General features: G+C 36.2%; 1 protein-coding gene and 1 pseudogene across 4 annotated transcripts in view; one reads left to right on the forward strand and one right to left on the reverse strand.

Annotated features, from left to right (window-relative positions):
• Scaf4 (SR-related CTD associated factor 4) overlaps positions 1–23893 on the forward strand; it is a 61998-nt gene that overhangs the window by 23264 nt on the left and 14841 nt on the right. Inside the window, exons 5-19 of one of the 4 annotated variants that reach the window (XM_020185090.2) lie at positions 1855–1990; positions 2322–2461; positions 3046–3222; positions 7946–8139; positions 8490–8595; positions 10028–10195; positions 11106–11191; positions 11742–11932; positions 12975–13075; positions 13446–13559; positions 14438–14594; positions 15440–15597; positions 17541–17706; positions 17794–17880; positions 18034–18225. In XM_020185090.2, the coding sequence (XP_020040679.2) occupies positions 1855–1990; positions 2322–2461; positions 3046–3222; positions 7946–8139; positions 8490–8595; positions 10028–10195; positions 11106–11191; positions 11742–11932; positions 12975–13075; positions 13446–13559; positions 14438–14594; positions 15440–15597; positions 17541–17706; positions 17794–17880; positions 18034–18225 (2173 nt within the window). The remainder of the gene's footprint in view (positions 1–1854; positions 1991–2321; positions 2462–3045; positions 3223–7945; positions 8140–8489; positions 8596–10027; positions 10196–11105; positions 11192–11741; positions 11933–12974; positions 13076–13445; positions 13560–14437; positions 14595–15439; positions 15598–17540; positions 17707–17793; positions 17881–18033; positions 18226–23893) is intronic. The other 3 variants (XM_074072816.1, XM_074072815.1, XM_074072817.1) reach the window with 3 other exon arrangements.
• On the reverse strand, positions 20821–21043 carry LOC141423205 (small nuclear ribonucleoprotein G pseudogene; annotated as a pseudogene).

Here is a 23893-nt window from a genome sequence, read left to right on the forward strand (position 1 = left end):
TGGTCATTTCTTGTTTGCTTTCTTCTGGAGTCCTTCAGAAATGTTGTACCATTGGTATTCACTTCAGCAGCACATATACCAAGAAGATTAGCATGACCCCTGTGCATTGAATGTTGTACTGTTGAAATGAGTAGTGGTTGCTGGGGGTGGAGGAGAGAGGAAAATAAGTTGCTAATCAATAGGTCTAGAGACTCAGGCAAGATGAGAAACTTTTAGAGGTCTGCTGAGCAACATAGCACCTCTAATTTAGCAATTCCAGATTATACACTTAAAAATTTCTTGAGGGTATATTTCATGTTAACTGTTCTTACCCCAATAAAAGTAAAAAGGATATGTTAAAAAAAAAAAAAAAAAGCATCTGATTGCTTTAAGGAAAATTTTGCTAAAGGCAAGTATGGTGGTGCATGCCTGAAATCCCAGCACTTGGAAGGTGAAGGCAGGAGGATCTCAATCTGGAGGCCAACTTGGACTACACAGTAGTGAGACCCTATGAAAAAGAGAGATAGGATATGTGTGTGTACAAAGAACGTATATTGCAAGAAAGATGTGATTGTATATTTGACGAAGAAATTCTGCAGTAGAGAAAGACAGTACTTATCTCAGATTGTTGATTATTGCAGAAGGGCTAATAATTGGTGATCTTTCCCAACATATAAAGATACTAGAGCATAAATGCATTCATTAGCAATTAGACTACTACTGTTTAATTGCTCATATATGTATGCAATATATGTATTACATTGATTTTACAGTATGTTATAGAAAGGTAGAAAATCATTATAGATAAGTAAATTGTAAATAGGTGGGAGAATTACACTGGTGATGAATGGAGACATCTACCATAAACGGCATATAAATTTGCGTGTTGCAGATGCTGTGCTTATATTCTTAGAGTGCTGCTCATGCTCAGTGGCTCACACCGTCATCCCAGCCACTTTGGAGGTAGAGATCAGGACGATCAAGGCTCAGGGCCAGCTGGGATAAAGTTAGTGAGACCCCATCTCAACAAAGCCAGGTGTGGTGGTGTGCGCCTGTGATCCCAGCTACACGGGAGGCCATAGGTAGGAGGGTCTCAGTTTGAGGCCATCGTCAGGCAGAAATGGAAAAAAGTAACCTGAAAAATAACAAAAGCAAAAATAAGCTGGGTTGTGACTTTAGTAGAGTAGAAGTCTGCTTAGCAAGCATGAGACCCTGAGTTCAAAGATCACGGTCCTTCCCCTCCCACCAAAAAAGATAATTCCTTGAGTGGAAGATAAGGTGTGTCCGTAAATAACACATTTTTTCACATTACTTGGCCACTAAACATCTTACCTCTCAGATTTAGGCCAGTTTCTTAAATATGTTTGTTTGGATTTTTGTTTTGTTTTGTTTTTTTGAGACCAAGTTTCACTGTATAGCACAACAAGGCCTTGAACTGGTGATCCTCCTGTTCTGTTCTGGCCTCCCAAGTGCTAGGCTTATAGGCGTGGGCCTCTACATGCAGCCAGTTCTTAAATATTTTAACTGCTGTAATTATCCTGAAGAAATTCCCCTTTGCTTCATTTACTTCTCTAAGATAGTTTTTTTTTTTTTTTTGTCAATGATGAATTATTTTTATAATTGTAAATACAATGAAAATACCAAATAACATATTTCTTTTTATTCTATACATCTGTAGGTTGTTGTTCAACACTGAAGAAAGGCTAATTATAGTAGTTTAACCAAGTAATTTTTCACGTGGATTTGTTTCTGTTTATGAAACAGACTTGAGTATGGAAATGTTAACCCAGGGGGATTTTCTCTTTTTTAAATAAGAAATACAATAAATGATTTTGCAAATATTTATTGTAGATTCATGTCTTCTTACACATACAGAGTAAAATAGTTCGTGTGCTAAACCTTTGGCAAAAAAACGGAGTGTTCAAAATTGAAATTATTCAGCCTCTTTTGGACATGGCAGCAGGAACCAGTAATGCTGCTCCAGTTGCAGAAAATGTTACCAATAATGAAGGTACAGTCAGATGTTATCTATCTGTAAGTTTAGATAATGGTATAATACATGAAAGGTTTTATATCTTCTCTATTTTGGTGGATTTTTTCTGTAACAAGGGGAGTTTACATCTTAGAAAGTATAATTTTTCTTCCCGTAATTCTTGTTTCTAATAAAAATAGGCTTTTAGTACTTACCCTATGCACCTTCATATCCACAATCTATATATCTTACTGTATGTTAAACTGAGTGGAGTTTTATTTTAGCAAAGAAGCTTAAGGAAGTTTGAAAAGGGAACAAATTTTTTGTTAACATTTTCTTAGGCCTTAATGCTCTTTGCTTTTTTTTTTAGGCTCACCCCCACCTCCAGTAAAAGTTTCTTCTGAACCTCCACAAGCCACTCCAAACTCCGTACCTACTGTACCACAGTTGCCCAGCTCTGATGCTTTTGCTGCTGTGGCTCAGCTGTTTCAGACAACTCAAGGCCAGCAGGTAAGCTCCCTACTTAAAGGTCTAATTGTTTGCAGAGTTGGATATCGTTGTCAGTTCTTACTTCCCATTCCCCATTCATAAGCACATTGAAGGGAGAAAATATGTTTGCTGTTCCATTAGAATAACCTTTAGTAGGGAGGTAATGACTTAGAGACAATAAGGCAAATGTAAAGTGAAAAACAAGGGAAAGGTTCCTCTTTAAAAGAGAACTTCAGAACTGCTAAGTAGCTAGTGTTGTTACTCACAATTCTAGCATTTCTGATTGATTTCAGAATTATTTGGATTTTTTTCCATATTTCTAGGAAACTTACTACACAATTCAGTGTATTTTCTCTTCTCTTTGATCATCATTTTATATCTTTGGAGATGTCAGAATAATTTTTAGCCTAAAGTAATGCATATTGTACTTAATATATTCATTCACAAACTTAACCATAAGAAAAGGTGGGGTTTTTTTTTTCCTAGTTATTGCCTAATGAAAATAGCATTTTCAATCACCTTTAAGATTTTTTTTTTAAGTGCATTAACTTTTGATACTATGATATACTTTTTTGTATGGTTTATCAGTTTTCTCATTCTTTAAGCTTCAACAGATCCTTCAGACTTTTCAACAACCTCCAAAACCACAGTCCCCTGCCCTTGACAATGCTGTGATGGCTCAGGTTCAGGCTATCACAGCTCAGTTAAAGACAGCACCTACACAACCACCTGAACAAAAAGCTGCTTTCCCCCCACCTGAACAAAAAACTGCGTTTGACAAGGTATGCTTCTCAAATTATCAACCCCACTGTCTTTGCTTACTCACCCTGGATCATGGGGCTTATCCATTCTGTAGCTTCTCTACGGGTTGTCCCTTTTATTGTTTGTGGTTTGACGGGTTTCCTTCCTCAACATCAAAACATTGATTATTTTTCCTGGCTATGAATGTGATATAAGGCATTGCAAAAGTTTTTAGGGAATAAAGAAAAGTGAGCAGAAGAAAATCTTCATTAATTTCCCCATACTTGGAAATTATTATTGTAATGTTTTGCCATGGTTTTTCAGAATTTCCCATGGATGTATGCTTTTCTTTATTTGGTCATAATGTTTGGATCCTAATATTCCTCTCTTTTTATGGTTAATGTATTTGGATTACATTTTTAAAAAGTGCTTATTAGTAGTATTTCATTACATGGACACATCACAATCTAGCCATTCCCCTACTGAGAGTTAGGCATTCAGGTTTGTTTTCAAGGGTGTTACTGTTAAAGAAATCTTTAGTTACAGTATCTGTAATGTGAGGGTTTGGGTTGGTACACCTACCTAAACAACAATCTTCTAGCTGCTCAGTGAGTGTCATATTACTTTTACATAACTATGACCAAAATACCTGAGAGAACAACTTAAAGGCCAAAAGACTTATTCTTTGGGTTCAAGGTTTCAGAAGGTTTAGTCCATGATTGCTTGGCCCCATGTTCTTAGACAGAACATCATGGCACTGGGAGCTTGTGACCAAGGAGCTTCCTCACCTCATGGTGAACAGGAAGCTGGAGGTGAGAGGTGGGACCAGGGCTCAGGTATAACCTTCAAAGGCATGTCCCCAGTGACCTACTTCCTCCAGCTAAGCTTAACCTAAAGTTTCTACCTCCTAGCAAAATAGCGCTATCAGCTGATGACCAAGTGTCCAATACATGAGCCTGTTGGGACATTTCATATTAAAACCACAACAGGCATGTTTTAAGATGCTTCCAACTGAAGATATGCTGGAATGTTTGGCTCAGAGCTTTCTGTCTAATTTTAAGCCAGATAGTTCCATTCTTGTCTCATGTCTTAATTGGGTTTATGGTTGTATAAAACTTCATTTTTCTAGTTTCACAGTAAAAAAACAAAAAAAATCTAAAAGTTTGAAAATCATAGAAGTAAAGTTACTGGTTCTTTCTAACATTCACATTATAAGATGAAAGAACTTGGTTGCCAGTAGTCCAGAGTTAACAGTCCATGTGGTAAATGACAGGTTTATTATCATATCCTGGTGGATTATGAATACCTACTGATTAAAAGAAGTTGGATAGGGCTGGGATATAGCTCGGTGGTACAGCGCTTGCCTAGCATGCGTGAGGCCCTGGGTTCGATCCCAGCACCAAAAAAGAAAAGAAAAAAAAAAAAAACCTCTCCCCTAAAAGAAGTTGGATAAATTTGAGTTAAGAGGGAATGTATGCTTATGGGGAAAAATAAGTAATACAGAAAGTTATAAAAAAGGAAACAATTTCACACTGTTTTGAACATATATTTTGTATTCTCTTACCCCTATTTCTGTGCACAAATGAACATGAATTCTCACATGGGTGATAAGGTTTTAATCTTTTGTGTTTGAATTCAGGGTCTCATGCTTGCTCTGCAGGCTCTCTACCACTTGAGCCACTCCACCAGCCCTTTTTTGTGTTGGTATGTTTCTAGATAGGGTTTCCCGAACTATTTGTCCATGCTGACTTAGAACCATGATCCTCCTGATCTCTGCCTCCTGCACAGCTAGGAATGTGGGTGTTAGCCACCAGCACCCAGCTAATCTTTTTGTGTTTTGATTCAGGAATGTCTCAATATCTGTATTAAAAAAGACTTCTGCATATTCTTCTAGTAGTTCTTTATTTTTGTTTTTTGTGTTCATCTCTTTAGTCCCTCTTTAATCTATTTTAGAGGATGATTTGAGATAGTTGAATTTTTGTGTTTTTTAAAATACCCTTTTCTTGCAGTACATAAGTGCATGGAAGCAACACTAGGAATCTCTGTACAGCTATCTTTATCCCAAACTAGCAAAAATGCTGTCTTTATTATCTTTTGTGTTTTCTCTTCAACAAAATCCAAGAAAAGGGCAGAACAGGTTCTGCCTGGAAGCGGGGTTTGGGGTGAGGTGGCACAAACAGTGTATATACGTGTAAGTAAATATAAAAATTGATAAAAGGAGAAAAAAAAATACTTTTTCAGATGCTAGATTAACATGTTTCTGTGTTTGTCTCTGGACACTGTTCTGTCCCACTAATATATCTATTTATCATTACAATTGAAATAACTTACATACTACATATATTTCCACCATCACCACTTCTCACCTTGTGCTTAGGATTGAACCCAGGGTCTTGTACCTGCTAGGCAAGCACCTTAATAACTGAGCTATAATTACAGCACATATATACTGTATTTTGCTTCTATGTCTTCCTTACTTAATCTTTTTCAAACTTCTTTGACTATTTGTGGTCATATATATATTAGGGTTCTCATTCATTGATGGGTAGATGGGGAGATTTATCTTCAGGAATTAGCTCATACAGTTGTAGGGGGTCAGCAAATTTGAAGTTTGTCAGGCAGATCAGCAAGCTGAAATTCAGATAGGAGTTAACTTTGTAGACCTGATTGAATTCCAAAGAGCAGCAGATTGGAAATTCAGGCAGTTTTTCTGTGTTCTAATCTTGAGGGAGTTCTTTATCTGGAAACCAGTTCTTCTCCAGACTTTTACCTCATTGGTTGAAGCTCACTAATTAGAGAAGGTAATTTTCTTTACTCAAAGTCTATGGACTTTTTCTTTTTTTTTTTTTTTTTTATTGTACTGGGGTTTGAACTCAGGGCCTCATGCTTGCTTGCTAGGCTCTACCTCTTGAGCCACACCCCCAGCCCATTTCGTCTCAGTTATGTGTCTCATATGGTTACACTTACGCCTCAGCCAGTCTAGACCACAATCATCCTGTGTATGCTTCCCGTGTAGCTAGCATGATAACCACATACCACCATGCCCATCTTTTACTGGCTGAGATTTTTTTTTTTTTAAACATTCACAGTACCTTCTAAATTACAGTTTGACCTTATAACTCAACACTATATCATGTAGCCAAGTTGACACATAGAATTACCATCATAATGTACCTTTCCAGGTGAGCTTTTAACAGAAATGTTAGCATTCCTTTGAACTTATAGGTTAACTAGGGAGGTACTGAGAGAGCTTCTACAGAATCTCATTTACTAAAAAAATTTGTTTATATGGGTCTTGTACATTTTTTTCCCCTTTCATTTGTTCTAGGGAATTCAGTCATTTTTAATGGTTCATGGCACTTTACATTTGATTATTAAGGACATAGAGAAAAATCTTTGGTTTTTATTTTATAAATGGTCACAGTATTAAGTGTTTTGTTTTGTATTTGAGTCTCTTGGATTTCCCTAGATAGCTAAAACTTGTGTCATTTTCTCTTCAACATCTGTGCGTTTTTCTTCTTTTTCTTTTCATATTGTACTAATGGCTAGGAATTCTAGGAAGATTGTAAAAGCTATGATGATGAATCTTTCTGTTGTTAATTGGAATTGTATACCCTCCAGTGTCTCACATCAAGTGGATTGCTGAGTGTTTGCTACTTGCATGAATTCTGTGACTTTTCATTTGACTAAAATGTATTTTAAACTAGTCACTGAAAATCATTTATTTCAGCTGCTTCATAGCTCTTCGACTGAAGATCTGTTTTTTGATACTTTACTTTTTTTAATTGCTTCAGGTCTTCCAGACTAAAATGTATAGACCTCAAAACTTAAGAACATATCTATACATAATAAACTGCAAGACCATAGGTATTGTTCTTTATTTAAAAACTTAAACCAGAATTTTCATTTTGTCTCCTATCACTTACCCAGAATCCTGGTGTTAACTTATTCAATGTTCACCACTATAAAGTTATGGTGGTGGTAGCTGTAAGCTTATGTGCAAAATAAGAAGGCACTTGAGATATAATTTACCTTCCAAAAATATTAATTGCTCATTTATTATAAGAACTTTTAATCGATCACCTGGTACAGAATCAAAGAACAGTTAGCTATATCCCACTTGGATTAGTCCTATATACCTTCCTAGTTTAGGCATCTGTTAAGTTGAACCAGAACTGAGTAAATTTTATTTTAAAATCATTCTTCTGGACATGTGAGCTCGTGAATTATAATGTTTTGTTTTTTAAATTAAATTTTCTGATAATCTGAGTTAAGCTGTGAAATTTTAAGAAGATAGTGAGCAACTGGTGAGACTTCTTTGTGCCTGCATATAGACATTTTTCTATGTACATTTATAAGGATTGGATAAGACAGTGTCTGTTTCATTTAATGACTGACTAAAACCGTATGCCTATTTTCATAAGCACAAAGTTCCAGAAGTTTTTAGTACTAAATAAATGAATAGTTTAGAAAAATAAGTGTAGTGCTAAATTAATGATGAAATAAGCAGAGAGAAAAGGGTCTAAAAGAAAACATTACTCATATAGTTGGAGAAGAGATTGCAGAAAGAGAATGGTATCTTTTCCAAAGTGTATCAGAATTGCTTCTGCCTTTGAACCAGCTCCAGGGCATGTTATAAAATGAGATCGTGCACAACAGTGTATGGGGTATAGCTGACGCAAACATCTTGGTTCCTATAAACTCTCCTTGTTCAGTTACTCAGAGTCTAAATGTTAAAATGGAATGTTGACTTACCTATTCCAGAAGCTGCTTGATAGATTTGATTATGATGATGAGCCAGAAGCTGTGGAAGAATCAAAAAAAGAGGATGCTGCTGCCCTCACCCCTGCAGTCCCTGCTGCCGCCGCACCTGCTGCTCCTGCCGTGGCCGCCGCTGCTGCTGCTGCCCCTGCTGCCCCCGCACCAGTCGCCACCTCTCCTCCTCCCCAGGCACCATTGTGAGTTTCTTTTTTTTAATTCCTCAACAAATACAAAGTCAGTAATAGTTGTAAAGCATAACCTAAGTAACATTTAGCATTAAAAATAATTTTCATTGGAATAATTATTTGGTAAAATAATGGTATTATGGGTTTTTGCTCTAACAGGGAGAGTATCCTTTCAGATTTACAGTAAAAATGGCCATTATGTTGGAAGTAATATGGAGTGTGTGTATTAATATATGGGTAAATGGATGAATCAGTAAATTGTTGGTTACTAGTGCCTCCTGAACAACATTCTTTATGTTTCTGTAAATGTGGCTGAGAATCTTACGTGCTTTTGAATAAGTAAAATTACTCACATTTTATAGCGGATTTCCTGGAGATGGCATGCAGCAGCCAGCATATACACAACACCAAAATCTAGATCAATTTCAGCCTCGAATGATGGGAATACAAGATCCAATGCACCATCAGGTACAGGCACTTTTCTACAGCTGATATTTAATAACTCAAAATCTGTTCCTTAGAGAATGTAGTTTGTTCTTCATAGACCACTATCACTTAGCTGTGTAATTGGCTACATAGACCTGCAACCTGAATAGAAGCTGTTGAATGCAAAACTGTTTTGAGTTCCTTTTAAATTTAATTGAAACAAGATTGCTAAACAATATTGTGCTCATGTAGGTATTTTAGTTAAAATAGTGTAGAAACATCTTGAGTCCATTTAAAGAAATTCATTTAGTTATACAACTCTTTCCCTTATAGGAGCCCCCATCTCTATGTTACATGATTAGATACTTTACAGGGCATTCAGCTCTCAACATTCAGGAATATAGTTTGAAACATACACCAGGCATGGTGGCACACATTTGTAATCTCAGCTACTCTGGAGGATTGTGAGCCAACTCAAAAAAACTTAGCAAGACTCATTTCAACAAATAAGCTGGGCATTGTGGAACTTGCCTATCCGGCTACAGAAGGCTTGGGTAGGAGTATCACAGCCTGGGCAAAAATCCAAGACCCTATCCAAAACTAAAGTTAAAAATGGTTAGGAATGCTTGCCCAGTAAGCAAGACACTCTGAGTTCAAACCCCAGTACTGCCCCTCCCTAATTTTTTAATTAAAATATATGAAAATATTTCCAAGCATTATTGAAGATTTATTTCCAACAATTACTAAAAGTTTATAAATAATTTAGAAAGATATTTTGTGATGTTACACTCTTTTTTTTTCCTATTGGTGCTCAAATTGTAAATGCAAAAATGTTAGGTTGTGGTTTATTCTCATTGTGATGTTTTATTTGAAATCTAAAAAGTTCAGTGTGTTGAAACTCCCCTTTGGTAAATTAAAAAACAAAAAAGTGAACAAACAAAAAACATAACCTGGGTATGGTGGCACACAGCTATATTCCCAGTACTTGGGAGGCTGAGTTAGGACGTTCGAGAGTATGAGGCCAGCCTGGGCTACATAACAAAACTCTGTCTCATAAAATAAAAATTTAAAAAAAAGCCTAGAAGTCTTTGCCTCTAGCCACTCTTCTTATCAAAAAACTTCATTGCTGTTAAAATGGGCAAAAATGATGTGTAGTAGTGTAAGTCAAGCCTGTCCACATTGCTTCCTTGTACCAATAAGCAGGCTATGCCTTTAAATTTATAAAATCAAATCATTCCACATTCTGAAATGAGCAGAATTTTTAACCTATAAATGTAACATTTGAATCTGTAAAAGTACATATTGTACCTGTAGAAATCGTTGTTAAACAGTGTTAAATGTATGTCATTATAGCTTTTCCTTGATGAAAGTTTATTGAAGATATTTTAGCTTTATGTAAAGTAACCGTTTTCCAAATTTGTTTTGGTAGTTGTTACTTAAAATCTACGTATACTCTTTTCTTTAAAATTGAAAGGTTCCACTTCCTCCTAATGGGCAGATGCCAGGATTTGGGCTTCTTCCTACGCCTCCATTTCCTCCCATGGCTCAGCCTGTGATTCCTCCAACTCCACCAGTGCAACAGGCTTTCCAGCCTGCTTTCCAGGCACAAAATGAGCCACTTACACAGAAGCCACATCAGCAGGTGAAGTTTCCTTCTTACATCGTTTTTGTTGCCTTGATTGATATGTAGTTACTGTTTTATTTGCTTGCTGTCTTTTCAGTTTAAGAAAAAAACTTGGAAAATGTTATAGAATGAAAGATATTGAAACAAGTCATCTATATACAAATATAATGTGTACTGTAAGTTATTCAGCATAGGGAAGCATGGTGATAGAAAATGAGTGAGTAAGGGGGGAGGAGAGCAGGAGCATAATTTGATTGAAGCACAATATATTTAGGCCTGAAGTGCCAAGGCAAAATGTCCCCCTGGACTATCAATATATACTTTAAAAAAAAAAAAGAAAAAGAAGGGCAGGAGGAAAAATAGGTCTTTGGGTGACTGATACCAGTGGGAGGTTGGTGGCATAAGGAAAGGGTGAAGGAGGGTGAATATAGTAGATGTATTTTGTATCCATATATATGAAAGTAGAAGAGTGAAACCTGTTGAACTTGTTCCAAGAAGGGGGCAGGGGGAAAAGGGAGAATGATGGAGGGGATAAACATAAGATACATTATATGTACATAGGTGAATATCACAGTGTGTACCCCTGTGCAACTGTTATGTGCTAATTAAATAATTTTTTAAAAATAGAAAGAAAGAAACTTGGGCACATAACAACTCTTTGTGCTCCAAGTTTTTCACCTGGAAAGTGCACAGAATAATCCCAACACTTTCCGTAAGGATTGAGAGAGCATGTAGAATGTCTAGTTTCCTGTGTTGGGTGATGATTTGTTAAAATGGTATGCAGCTTACTCAAAGTAACTTTTTTTTTTCCAGTGATGGCCAGTGATTTTAAACTAGTAACCAAATAATTTAACGCTTGTTACATTTTACCTCTTGTGTTTATATTTTCCACATTTCTCATTTTATGATTTTTTAAATTATTTTTAAGGACATGGAAGTAGAACAGCCTTGTATTCCAGAGGTTAAACGGCATATGTCTGATAACAGAAAGTCGAGATCTAGGTCAGCATCCAGGTAATTTATAGACAGTGTTTTCCTCACCCTGTAACACTTGGTATGTCTGTTATGTCAATAGGTCAAAATGAAACAAAAAAAAAAGAGCTACAGTCATGTTACTATATTTGCTTTTTAAGTTGATTTGGTGTCTATGTTTATAGATGAACATATTAGAAGAATTATGTGTCCAAAGTTCTTTATAACTTTTGTCAACCTGCAGAAGTGGAAAGCTCAGTAATACCATAATCAGATTACATTTTTAATTGCTGTGGAAAAGTAATAGTAGTAGCAGTATATTAATTAGATATACTATAAGTATTTAATTTTGTATAGACCAGAGTTACCGGAGGTAACAGTACATTTATTAACTGGCATCCATTTAAATTATATGCATGCTTTCTAACTTCAGGCATATTAAAAAACTTGAAAATGAGTTTCCTACTATCAAATTCTTAAATATCCAAACATGAAATTACCTAGTTGCATTTTTTTTCAATTTAATATGTGCATATGTTCTCTACTTTTTTCTGCATGTGCTATCTATTCTCTGTCCTAATGAAAATATTAGGTCACCAAAAAGGAGACGGTCTAGATCTGGTTCTAGATCTCGAAGGTCTCGTCACCGACGTTCTCGGTCTCGGTCCAGGGATAGGCGCCGACATTCTCCTCGATCTCGATCCCAGGAAAGACGAGATCGAGAAAAAGAGAGGGAACGTCGACAAAAAGGTCTTCCTCAAATCAAATCAGAAACTGCAAGTGGTAAATAAACCTTTATTTTCAAACTTGCTGCATTATTTTGTCATGTCATGGGCTTAAAAAGTTTTATAACTGTTAGCAAAGCCAAAAGGAAATGTTGTGACTGTTTTGAGTTTTATTCTACATAGTGTTTTCTCATATCTTATTTGTTTGAATTTATACACTATAAAGTCCTGTATATAATAGAAAGGTGTCTTTTTCTTTCTAGAATAACTACTTCCCTCTTTTATAAAGATTTAACCATTTGTAGATTAACTTGCATTATCTCCTGAATTTAAAGATTAAATATCTTTAGAATATGTATATTGTTGGGCTAGACATACTCTTTTTTTTGTTTGTTTGTTTGTTTGTTTGTTTGTTTTAGAATAGAGGTAGGAAAGTTTATTAAGGGAAAGAATGAAAGTTCCCCTGGGACGGGATGGGTCCTGAGGGGTTGCTCAACAGACATATTCTTGATGTAAATCAGTGACTATTAAGATTTTAATTCATGACTTGCCTGGCATGTGCAAGTCTCTGGGTTTGATCCCCAGTGCCCTAAGAAAACAAAAAAGAAGAAAGTATTTTAATTCATAATAATGACTAGGGCATCTAATTCAGTATAAGGCTTACTACTTTAGAACATCACAAAAGAAAAACCATAAGCACTCAAGAGTTGAAAGAAGATGGCTAAGTATAGCAAACAAAACACTAAATTGGTTGGTAACCGAGGGATTTGGGTTCAAGTCCTAGTTCTGCCATTCACTGGCGTGGTGACAGTGAGCAAGTTACTGCTTTTCTGGTCTAAGTATTCTTAGATGATATCTATAGGTCTGTCCACAAAAGATGAGTTTTTCTAGCCTCTTATGTATGCCTTTACCTGACTTGGTTCCATTTCTGAAAGCATTAACACAATTCTCTAAATAATTTTTGAAATTGATGTAGGATTTGCTGTTTAAAACTTTTGGCATCATAATGTAATTCATGCATCTTTTGTGTAATAGGTTTTAATATAAGGTACAGTGCTGTTCATTGTCAAGTGTGAAAATGATTATAATTTTATTTTAAGTTTGCAGTACTACACTCTGGGTGGGACAGCTGGACAAAAGGACTACTCAGCAGGATGTTGCCAGTCTCTTGGAAGAATTTGGTCCAATCGAATCAATTAATGTGAGTTTTTTCACTTCAATGACAGTGGACAGATGTGATTGTCATTTTTATGAAATTAAGGACTTGAGATCTGAGTTAAAATTTGCACAGGTTTATGGAAGATGTGGCTACAAGTTTAAGAGTTCAGATTGATACTTAACATTTAGTATTTCTTGGATTACCAAGTTTCAAACCTTTTTCTAGGAAAGTCTTTATATGGCAGTTGGGGGGCTCAGTTGAGACTAAACTTGAGTTTCCCACTGAGAATAAATGAATTTAACCTTAGCTATATTGTTGGAGAGGGGGGCTAGAGAGTAGGAATGCTTACCTAATATAGTGTCTTGTTCTTTGACATTATTATCTCTTGTAATACTAAAATGTTTTGGAGCAGATGATTCCTCCCAGGGGTTGTGCCTATATTGTTATGGTTCATAGGCAAGATGCGTATCGTGCCCTGCAGAAACTGAGCCGAGGAAACTATAAAGTAAACCAGAAATCTATAAAGGTACAGTTTTATAGTTTATTTTTTTTAATTTAATATAAAATTATTAAGTGGCTTTTTAAAAACTAATTTAGGGCTTATGCATGTCTTGAGGCATTTGTTACCTCCTAAACAACAAGTGCAGTGTTTAACCTAAAAATTTAGAAGTTAGGTAGGTTTGGTGGTTTTGCTTTTCTGGATTTTTTTTGTTGTTGTTGCTAGGGAATGAACTTAGGGCCTTATGTATGCTAGGCAAACACCCTAACACTGAGCTATGATCCCAGCTGTCCCCCCACCTTTTATGGGTCATCAAAGGTAATTAATTGGTGCTTTAAATGTAATGTCTCTTAGTAATATCTTTTGTCTTACTCAAAAAAGGTACATATTCTGCCTTTTAAACTTTGCCATCTCATCTTAGAATTAACTTTAAAATAAGCACCAAAGTTAAGAGAAACAAGTACATGGATGTTTATCCCCTATGGAATCAAACTCAGTCTTTCCCCACTTCTTACACCTTTGTTTCACCCTTGGATTGCACTATAAAAGATTTTGTGTGATACTGAGTAATTACTAGGTACTTACAGACTTTAAAAAAAGTGGTGCCTAGCATGCTAGGCTGTACAAGGCACTTTAGCCTCTCCATGATGAACTTTTACTTTTCCTCTTAAGTTTTATGTTAGCTGTGCTGGGTGATTTTGGTAATGAGCAAAGGCCAGTGTAAGTGTCCCTCCTAGGAGAGAGTGGGAATGCCATGTAACCAGTTCCATGGTGAGAGTAAGGCCTTGAGTCTGAGCTAGTACTTGGTGCCCCAAGTCCAAATGAGTAGAATGGGATGGTGAACTCTCAAGATCTGTGACCCTTTTTTCCCTTCTTTTCTTTTTACTTTTTCATTAATGAAATAGATTGCCTGGGCCTTAAACAAAGGAATAAAGGCAGATTATAAACAGTATTGGGATGTAGAACTTGGTGTTACTTACATTCCATGGGACAAAGTCAAGCCTGAGGAATTGGAGAGTTTTTGTGAAGGAGGAATGTTGGACAGTGACACCCTTAACCCAGGTAAAGCAGTATTTAATTTCCCTTAGAGTTCATTTATTTGCTTGGTAGTACACTTGACAAATCAGATACCCGGTTTATTGTTTGCATTAGGAGAACTTTTAGGAACTTTTTAAAGTCTATCTGTATAGTAAACTGAGGCTACAATAGGAAATAAGACAAACATGATCTTTGCCCTTTTAACATGCCTAGTAAGAGAGATGCCAGCACCAGTGAAATAATTCTTAATTACAGAATTAAGTAGATCTTAAGTAGAATTTTTCACTGCAAAAATTTAACAGATCAAATAAGTCCCAGCTACCTAACTGGGATGAAAAGAATAGAATGGTGAAACCCCTGTGCTGGTTTATTGATAAGGCTGAGGGCATACAATACTGAATGGAAAGCGATTTTTTTGGTTTTCACCTGACTGGAAGATATGTGGAAATAAGTGGAAGGGTGTCTTAAGTTATTCTTAACATTAGGGAACGTTTGTTCGATACACTTTGGTGGTTAAGAATATAAGCTGTAGAATCAGCTATGTCTCAGACTAACTTGTCCTTCCTACTTACTAGGAATGTGACTTTGGTACTGTTGTTTTTGTTTTCCTCATTTGTAAAATGAGAAAATAGTAGCTACTTATAGATGGTTATGAGAAGGATATGTTAATATATCGAGGGTGTTTAGGACAGGGTCTGGCACATCATAAGCATGTATGTTGTCTGTTGTTTGTTAATTTAAATAATTACTGTTTATAAAATTAGCATAGGAATTTCTTTAATATCAGGCTGATAATTTTTCATTGCTAGATTTTAAAGTTACAAACTGAAAATGTTAAATACTTCCTGTTACATTTCTGTAACTCTTAGATTGGAAAGGAATTCCCAAGAAGCCTGAAAATGAAGTTGCTCAAAATGGAGGTGCAGAAACTTCACACACAGAACCAGTATCACCCATACCTAAAGCTTTACCTGTGCCGGTCCCTCCTATTCCTGTCCCTGCACCCATAACAGTGCCACCTCCACAGGTGAGACTACTTAGGACATTATTGAAAGTTTTAAGTGTCTGGTAGACGCCATTCCAAATTTTACTGTGGTTGTACGTCGTCTTGTCATAGTAAAGACATGAGTACATAAATGTACATATAAATGAAAAAAATGAGTCTTTCACACTGTGGTATGTCACACCTATAAATTCTGTAATACATTCTTTTCATAAATGTTAATAAAACCAGAATAAGCTAATACTACTTTATACCTATCTAAATTATTCAATGGCTTTATCTTACAGTGTTCTAGGGTTTCATATGAGTTTCTCATTTTTTTCTTACTGGACCTTTATTCTTCAGGGACTTTATGTTCTGAAGTAATTTGACTACATATCCAACACACACTTGTTTGAGGGAAAGGAGGTTTCTTAATCATCAGTTTGAGTGGTGCCATTATGAGGTTTTGTTTGTTTTAAACATTGTGGGGGGGTTTTGTTGCTTGAGACAGGATCTTGCAGACTGCCCTAGAACTTGCACCCGTTCTTCCTCAGCCTCCCAAGTGCTGGGATTACAGATGTGTACCACCACTCCCAGGCATACTTTTTTTAAGAAAATAAATGATTGTAAGTTATTTAATAAGTTGAATGTCATTTGACATGAAGGGATATTCTTAAAGTCTTTGCTGTCTAGTCAGCCAGCCTTTTACTTCAAAAGAAAGGATCCAGATTCTAGTAGAATTCTGTTTGAGTCCCAGCTCCATTGTTTATACTCTGATACGTTGTTGGGGCAAGTCATCTAACCTCTAAGTGTTAATTTCCTATCAATACTACGTGCAAATTCCCTTTCCTCCTATGTCAGGGTTGTTAATGAGGACCAAACGAGATAATGTATGTTAAATACTCAGCTTGTTTCCTGACATATAAGAGCTCAGTGATGAAAAAAACCTTTATGATAAAATTAAGTACTCGGCCCATAGTTCTGTGTGTGACCTATTAGATTTTTATCATATGTTTTGATACATACTTAACTGATTTTTCTTTGACGTGGACTCCCCAAATTGATAAATTCTTTTGACTTTTTGGATGTGTCTTTTCCAGTGCTGGTTCTAAACAGAATTTGGTGTGCATTAGGACTCACTTAATGCAACCTTACCAGGTCTTGGGGTGTTGCTGAAGCAGGAAAAAAACCTGACTAATCTGTTCGTGTGTGTGTGTGTGTGTGTGTGTGTGTGTGTGTGTGTGTGTGTGTGTGTGTGTGTTAGTGTTACTGGATTTGAACTCAAGATCTTGCACTTGGTAAGCAGGTACTTCACCATTTGAGCCACGCCTGTAGCCCTTTGCTTTAGGTTATTTTTTAGGTAGGTCTCACATGTTTTTTGTCTAGGCCTGGCCTGGCTGAGATCCTTTACTTTTGACCTGCCAAATAGCTGCTTCTACTCCTGGCTTTTTTGTTCTGTTTGTTTTTAAATAAGAGTAGCTCACAATTTTGGGGTGTTTCGTGTGAGGTGCCAGCATTTAGTGTGTATTAACTCATTTAATACCATAATTACATGAGGTTGGCACTTGCAGGTTAAAGTTTATATAGCTTGCTGCCTTATACATGGCTAGCCAAGAAAAGTATTTAGGCAATTTTTCTCCAGGATATGTGAGCTCAGCCACTACATAAATGGCCAAGTAGCCTTTCTTAGATGTAGTGTTTGCCAAATTCTGTGACTGGACCTTGGAACATTTTTAAATGTATCGCATGCTATCAGAACACCAGCAGATGCCTGTGAAATACAGAGCAGAACCTTGATTTATATCACTTGGGGTGGCAGGTTACCTACCATCTTGTATTTAATAAATTTAAATATAATAAACATTAATAAATTTAAATAATAAACACAAATTTAGAAATCCACTTTTTTAACAATAAAATGTTTTCTTCATCTTACAGTGTTGATAAATAGCTAGACGCATAATTGTACTTTCCTTTCTTTCCAGGTCCCACCACATCAGCCGGGTCCTCCTGTAGTTGGTGCCCTCCAGCCACCCACTTTCACACCTCCCTTGGGAATTCCCCCTCCAGGCTTTGGTCCTGGTGTTCCCCCTCCTCCTCCTCCTCCACCATTTTTGCGCCCAGGATTCAATCCAATGCATCTTCCACCAGGTACACTGAGTAGTTTGAGAAGACTTTTCTCACAGAACCTGAGATGAAGCGATGCAGCAGAAGTTGACATTGTTTTTCTTATTCTAGGTTTTCTTCCTCCTGGACCCCCACCTCCTATAACTCCACCAGTATCCATTCCTCCTCCTCACACTCCACCAATTAGCATCCCAAACTGTAAGCATATTTTTCCTTTGTGTTCACTTGACCTCTTGGAGCTAGGGGGAGGAGGGAGAATGAACCAGTAATAGAGTCTGTGGTGTGGCAGAAGAATGTTGACTGGGGAGATAATTATTCAGCTTCACATGTTGATGTAATTATATTCCTTAGCTACTATCGCTGGTATAAATGAAGACACTACAAAAGACTTATCTATTGGAAATCCCATTCCAACAGTGGTATCTGGGGCTAGAGGAAACGCCGAGTCTGGTGACAGTGTGAAAATGTATGGCTCTGCTGTGCCACCTGCTGCACCTACGAGTCTGCCCACCCCTCCTGTAACCCAGCCTGTTTCACTTCTTGGTAAGTTTTTTTTATCATTTGTTTTTTTCCCCCTGAAGTAAGCTTGCTTGCTTTTTTTTTTTTTTTTTTTTTTAATGTGAATTTTGATAAAACGATCTCAAAGACTATTTTTCTTTGAGGATGATCTTAAATCAGATTTGTGCACCTGGTCTTTACCAACAGACAACTATAAAGGTAAAGTCATGCTTGTTTGTTTCAAATAGAAGTTTTGGATTTGCACATCTTAATTTGGTATAAGAACATGATTAGTCAGTAACATAGGAATTGATAAATGTCCATGGTTAACATAACCCTAGACTCTTCCAGTTGTAGAAAAGCTATTTTTTTGACAACAGTAGGCCTTTCTCTGTCTGAACCAACTTTTATCCATCTGAAACCCTTGGGCTTTGGTAACATTTTTTAGGCTGGCAAATATATCATCTTTGATACACTGCAATAAAATGGCTTTGTTTTCTGAGTGACAGTCATACAGCTGAGGAACAACTTCCCCACTGACCCCTCAGTTTTCTCCTGCTGAAGTCTATCTGTTACACTCTTTATCCACAACCTCACTACAGCCATCAAGGGAGGTATGATTTGGATTCTTTACATTTTTAAGAGGGCTTACCTTGGTTTGATTAATTAATTAAATAAATAATTGAGTACTTGTTATAATAGACCATCTTTTAAACTAGCAAATTGTTATACGTGAAGTGGTATAACTAACATTTAATTCTCCTAATGGAAAGATAATACTTCCTCAGTATGAGCACATGATATTTTTCAGAGGTATGTGTGTATGCTCATTTGCTTTCATAATCCTAGATTGTCTTAGGAAAGAACCTATTGGTTACCTCTGAGATGTAAGGTTGTAGGACACTGGCTTATGATAGAGGATTTTCACTTCCACTTATGCCTTTCAGTATTGTAGAAAATTTTTATTTTGTGTATGTACCACATATGTAGTAAAAATCAGTTTATTTTTAGATGCTCTATTCTGTCCTCTCCAGCCTGAGCTTAGGCCCATAATAAACTTGATTTTTACTTCCCTTAATTACAGTGGATTACGGATGTTAAAAAATCTTTGTGACTAAAATTTGTCACAAGTAATTTACCAGCAATTGTGATAATGATGAAAAGTGACTTGTTTAATGAGCTTTATTTAAGACATCTACCTGATAGTGGAAATCACGTAACAAAAGCAACATTGGACTGGGTGCCAGTACCTCATGCCTATAATCCTAACTACTTGAGAGACAAAGATCTGGAGGATCATGGTTCAAAGCAAGCCCAGAAAAACAGTACGTGCGACCCTATCTCAAAAAAACCCAACACAAAATAGGGGTGGCTCAAATGATAGAGCACCTGCCTAGCAAGCATGAGGCCCTGAATTCAAACCCCAGTACCACCAAAAAATAAAAATAAAAAAGAGGCAACACTGGAGTAGGAACCAAGGAGCCTGAACATTTTTGGGTCCTAATTTTTATTATTTTATTCATATTTATAAGATTGTTGCACAAGAATCTTAAAATCTGGATCAGATAGAATTTTGTGATAAACTCCATTCCTCCACATTCTCCCTACCCACACGTGCCCCCAATTATGAATTCATTTTGAACATCAGTCTCCTTGTCTACGGTCCATAAATACTAGGTAACTGAGACTATTTGTAAAATTGTGTGCATTTGTGCTTTTCTCTGGGCTTAGTAAATTCATTGAATGAGTGAAAAGATTCAGGATCTGCAAGAGTTTTAATAGCCACTGCTTTCAAACAAACCTGATGCGAGTAAGTACCCGACTCTGATTTAACATTAGCTTTTGAGATACTGCCCTTCATTTCTTGCCACTGCTGAACAATTTAACCTTTGCACCCAACATGTGAAATGAAGTAAAACAGATCAAAATCTGGTAAACTTGAAAAGTAAAGTTAGTAAGCTCAGCGCTGCTAGAAGAAGAAGTAATCTTTCCTCACATATCTGATTACCTGAAATACCTTGCTGGGTGTCCATTTCCCTCAGCAGGCTGCATGGAATGTTACGTGAGAGGGTCATTTGTCCTATGAGTTGGGGGATAGGTAAAACGGGTGGTTTTTCACTGGTAGGGCTCTCGATGTTTCACCTGTGATGATTACCTTTGTAACTTTTAAAACAAAATTTTTACATTGAAGGCTATTTCAGATCCTGAAAGGTTTAAAATTTGACATAAGATAAAAATAAAATAAAAACGATTTTACTTAAAATAAGCTCTTTTAACTAAAATCCAGTAGTTTAGTTCCAGTTATCAGAAGGAAAGTCTTCTCTCTGCCTTCAATGAGAAATCTTGAAAAGAGCTGGGTGTGGTGGCGCACATCTGGAGGCTGAGGCATGTGGATCTCAAGTTGGAGGCCAGCCTGGGCTACATAGCAAGACCCTGTCTTTAAAAAAAAAAAAGAATTACATAAATTCTGACCTTTTAGAGAAACTGGGTTTTTTGTTGCTGTTTTTGTTGTTTTATTGTTACAGAAGTTTAATGAAAAGTGTGATATGAAAATGTACTTGACCCAACTTTTACGTCATAGTAAAATAGGCCTTTTGCAGAAGAGATGTGGATTTCTCTGCACAACAGCCATGTTTATACTCATTCCAAGGCCTCTGGCATGTTAATACTTTTTCCTCCTATTACTACCATTTTGATATTGTTCTCTTGCCCACAAGTTGCTGTCTTCACATGTTTATCTGTCACAAGATTCATAATTGGATAAAAATCCTTCCAGTATTCCCTGGGCGTGTCTACTACTATTTAATTTCGAGAACTTCTCATCCATAAATTTTTTCAAGTTGGAATGGTGAGCTTTGCTCATGGTAGCTGTTTAGTAGGCTCAGAGCTACTTTTTTGAAATGAGATTTCTAATGTGTAAGCAAATAAAGGAGAATTCATTCCAAAAGTAATCACAGTTTTATCATTTTGAATCACATTGCAGTGATTGCAGTGCTGAAGGATCAGTAGTAATTCAGTTTGAGGTACTGTTGTGTTATCCAAGTGTGGGAGTACTGGGGCTAAGATGCTCTCATTCCCCTTGGTGTTCTAATGTTAACTTTTTAAGTTAATAAAAGGAATTGTGATGACTAGAAAACTAGGCCTAGAAGTTGATATAAACTCCCATTTTCTCTTCTGTAAAGAGAAATACTAAAATCGACACAGCTCAGGGTGTCAATGATTCAGTGGGCTACCACACATAAAATACCTGCCATGGCACCTGCCACAAGGTCAGCATTTAATGAACAGTGCGTCCTAATCCAGGTAAGAAGGGTCATATGTGATACTGAGGACACCTAGAGAAGAATATTTATACTTGGCAATTTGAGAATTATCAAGTGATCTTTTAAAATTCTTCTATTTGGCAGACGGGAAGCAAGCTTTTATGAAGGGAATGTATCTTGACATAGTTCATCTACATTTTCAAGGTAGATTAGACCAGATCATAAGTTTTCATGTGTTAAAGTGTGTGTTTAGTAGTAGCAGTATTTCATTTAAATAACAACTCACTATCTAAACTTTTCATTAATAATATCTTGTAGTTCTCTTATAATGGAAGGTAAATGTATCATTTACACTTGCCTGAATTCTTGAGTCAGTTTCTGAAATGTGCCAATATTTTTAAAGTAGCAGGGGTCAAATGTTAAACACGTCACCAAAAATTCTGTCTTAATAGCCTGATTATAGTGGGAAGAGGCAGTGGGCTGCCTTAAGGATGGTCTATTTCAAAGAGCTTTCTGGATCATCAGACTCAGGTGTGGGTGTCAGCTTGGGAGTGATTGCCTGTTTCTGGAGCTTGGCTGAGGTAGCTTCCACTATTGAATTTGGAGAAAACTAAATTTCCATCTTTTAGAGATTTTTATTATTTTATAAAAGTATAAAGTGATTAGATAACACAGTAATTCATTATTAATGTTAAGGAGATCTGTACTTACTACTTCATGGACCAAAATAGCTAAAAGAGTAGTAGTTTCATAAAAGCTAAAGATGACATTCTACAATTGCTGGTCGTCTAGGAGAGAAGGAATATTAAAGATGGTAGCAATTTAGTTCATTCTCTTGACTGTATATAAGCGTCTGTTTACTTTATAAAACTTTTGTATGATGTGTATCTCAATATGATGTACAGCATATTTATTAAAACGTTCATTGTAACTGTGAAGTTTGGGTTACTTTGGTGTTCCAAACAATAAAAAAAAAATACACAAAAAAAATGTTTGTTTGTGTTACCTATCTCTACTGTGTTACCAGGATATCCAAAATATGTTTTCAAACAAAAACTCTGCTAGGTTGAACTCACTTCTTTTGTGGAAATTAAAGCATCTTCTTGACAAATACATATTTGTTAATTATTAATATGAAGAGATCACCCTCTTGTCACACTACTGCAGATGATGGTGAAGTTTATAAGAATTTAATATTTTTATGATTACTTTTTTACTTGTAATTTTTGTTACTCTTTGAGCAAGAGTCACAGATTGATGGCCTATTAGACCAAGTTGCTAACTAGTAGTGTGATGTATTTCAATCCCTCTGCAGCCTGTGCAGGCATTTGAGTTGATGATCCTAAACTAGGATACCTCAAATTACTGGGATAGAATTGGTTTTTTAATTCTTATGTATAAACACATGCATTTGCCTTTATTCAAGTTATCATCCCTAAATCTGCCTAGAAGATGAATAATTTTACCAGCAATTTTAGTAATTGCTTTAAAATTGGTATTTGATTTATGGTGATTTCACTTAGTTTTGGATTTCTCTGCCCCAATCTCGATCTAAAATTGTGTGGTTTTTTTTTTTTTTTTCTTTTTCTTTTTCTTTCTTTCTCGCTTTATTTTTGCATTACTCGGGTTCTAACCCAGGGCCTTGTGTATGCTAGGCAAACTCAACTACCGAGCCCCCCAAATTTGTCTCTTCTCTTTTTATTTATTTATTTTTTGGTAGCACTGGGGTTTGAACTTAGGGCTTCACACTTGCTAAGCAGGCTCTATTGCTTGAGCCATGGCTCTAGCCCTAGGATTTTTTGTTATGGCTAGTAATTCTTAACAAAGTGGGACATTACAACACTATTCTGATAGCGCACTAGTCATTAACATTGAAAAAAACTGAAGACAATTCTAGAAATTACAGTTTTTAAATTATCAGTAATACCTAATTTTTTTAAAGTGTTCACATTCCAGTATATTTTGTGTTGAACTTTAGTTTACATTGGAACTTTGGTTACATTAAATTAGAGGTTATAGGGATATACCAAGTGTTTGATTTGGTACCAAGAAAGCCTATTGGCTTTACCCTATTAAAGTATTCTCTGAAAGCTTTAAGAATACTTGAATTGGTACTCTAAATATTACTGTACGTTATTGCACTAGTGCCACTTGATAGAAATGATTCTGAAATACGGATTACAGTTCCTTCAACTTAGTATGTAACATTGTTCAGTTGATGGAGTGGATAATTCAAAATAGTCACTAATCCACAACAAATACTTTAGATATAAATTTATGCATGAATACATTTTATTATCTCAGAAGACAAAGCACTTCAAACAAAACATAGGAAAGCCTTCTGCAAAACTTCCAAAGTACTTACTACATTGTCTCCATGTCCCCTGGGCTGTCACTTCCTAAGCTGCTGTACAATGCCAGCCTGAAAAGTGTCTTTAAACTTAAGTCTG

Source organism: Castor canadensis, chromosome 5, assembly GCF_047511655.1.
Source record: "Castor canadensis chromosome 5, mCasCan1.hap1v2, whole genome shotgun sequence".
In the NCBI taxonomy this organism is placed as follows: domain Eukaryota; kingdom Metazoa; phylum Chordata; class Mammalia; order Rodentia; family Castoridae; genus Castor; species Castor canadensis.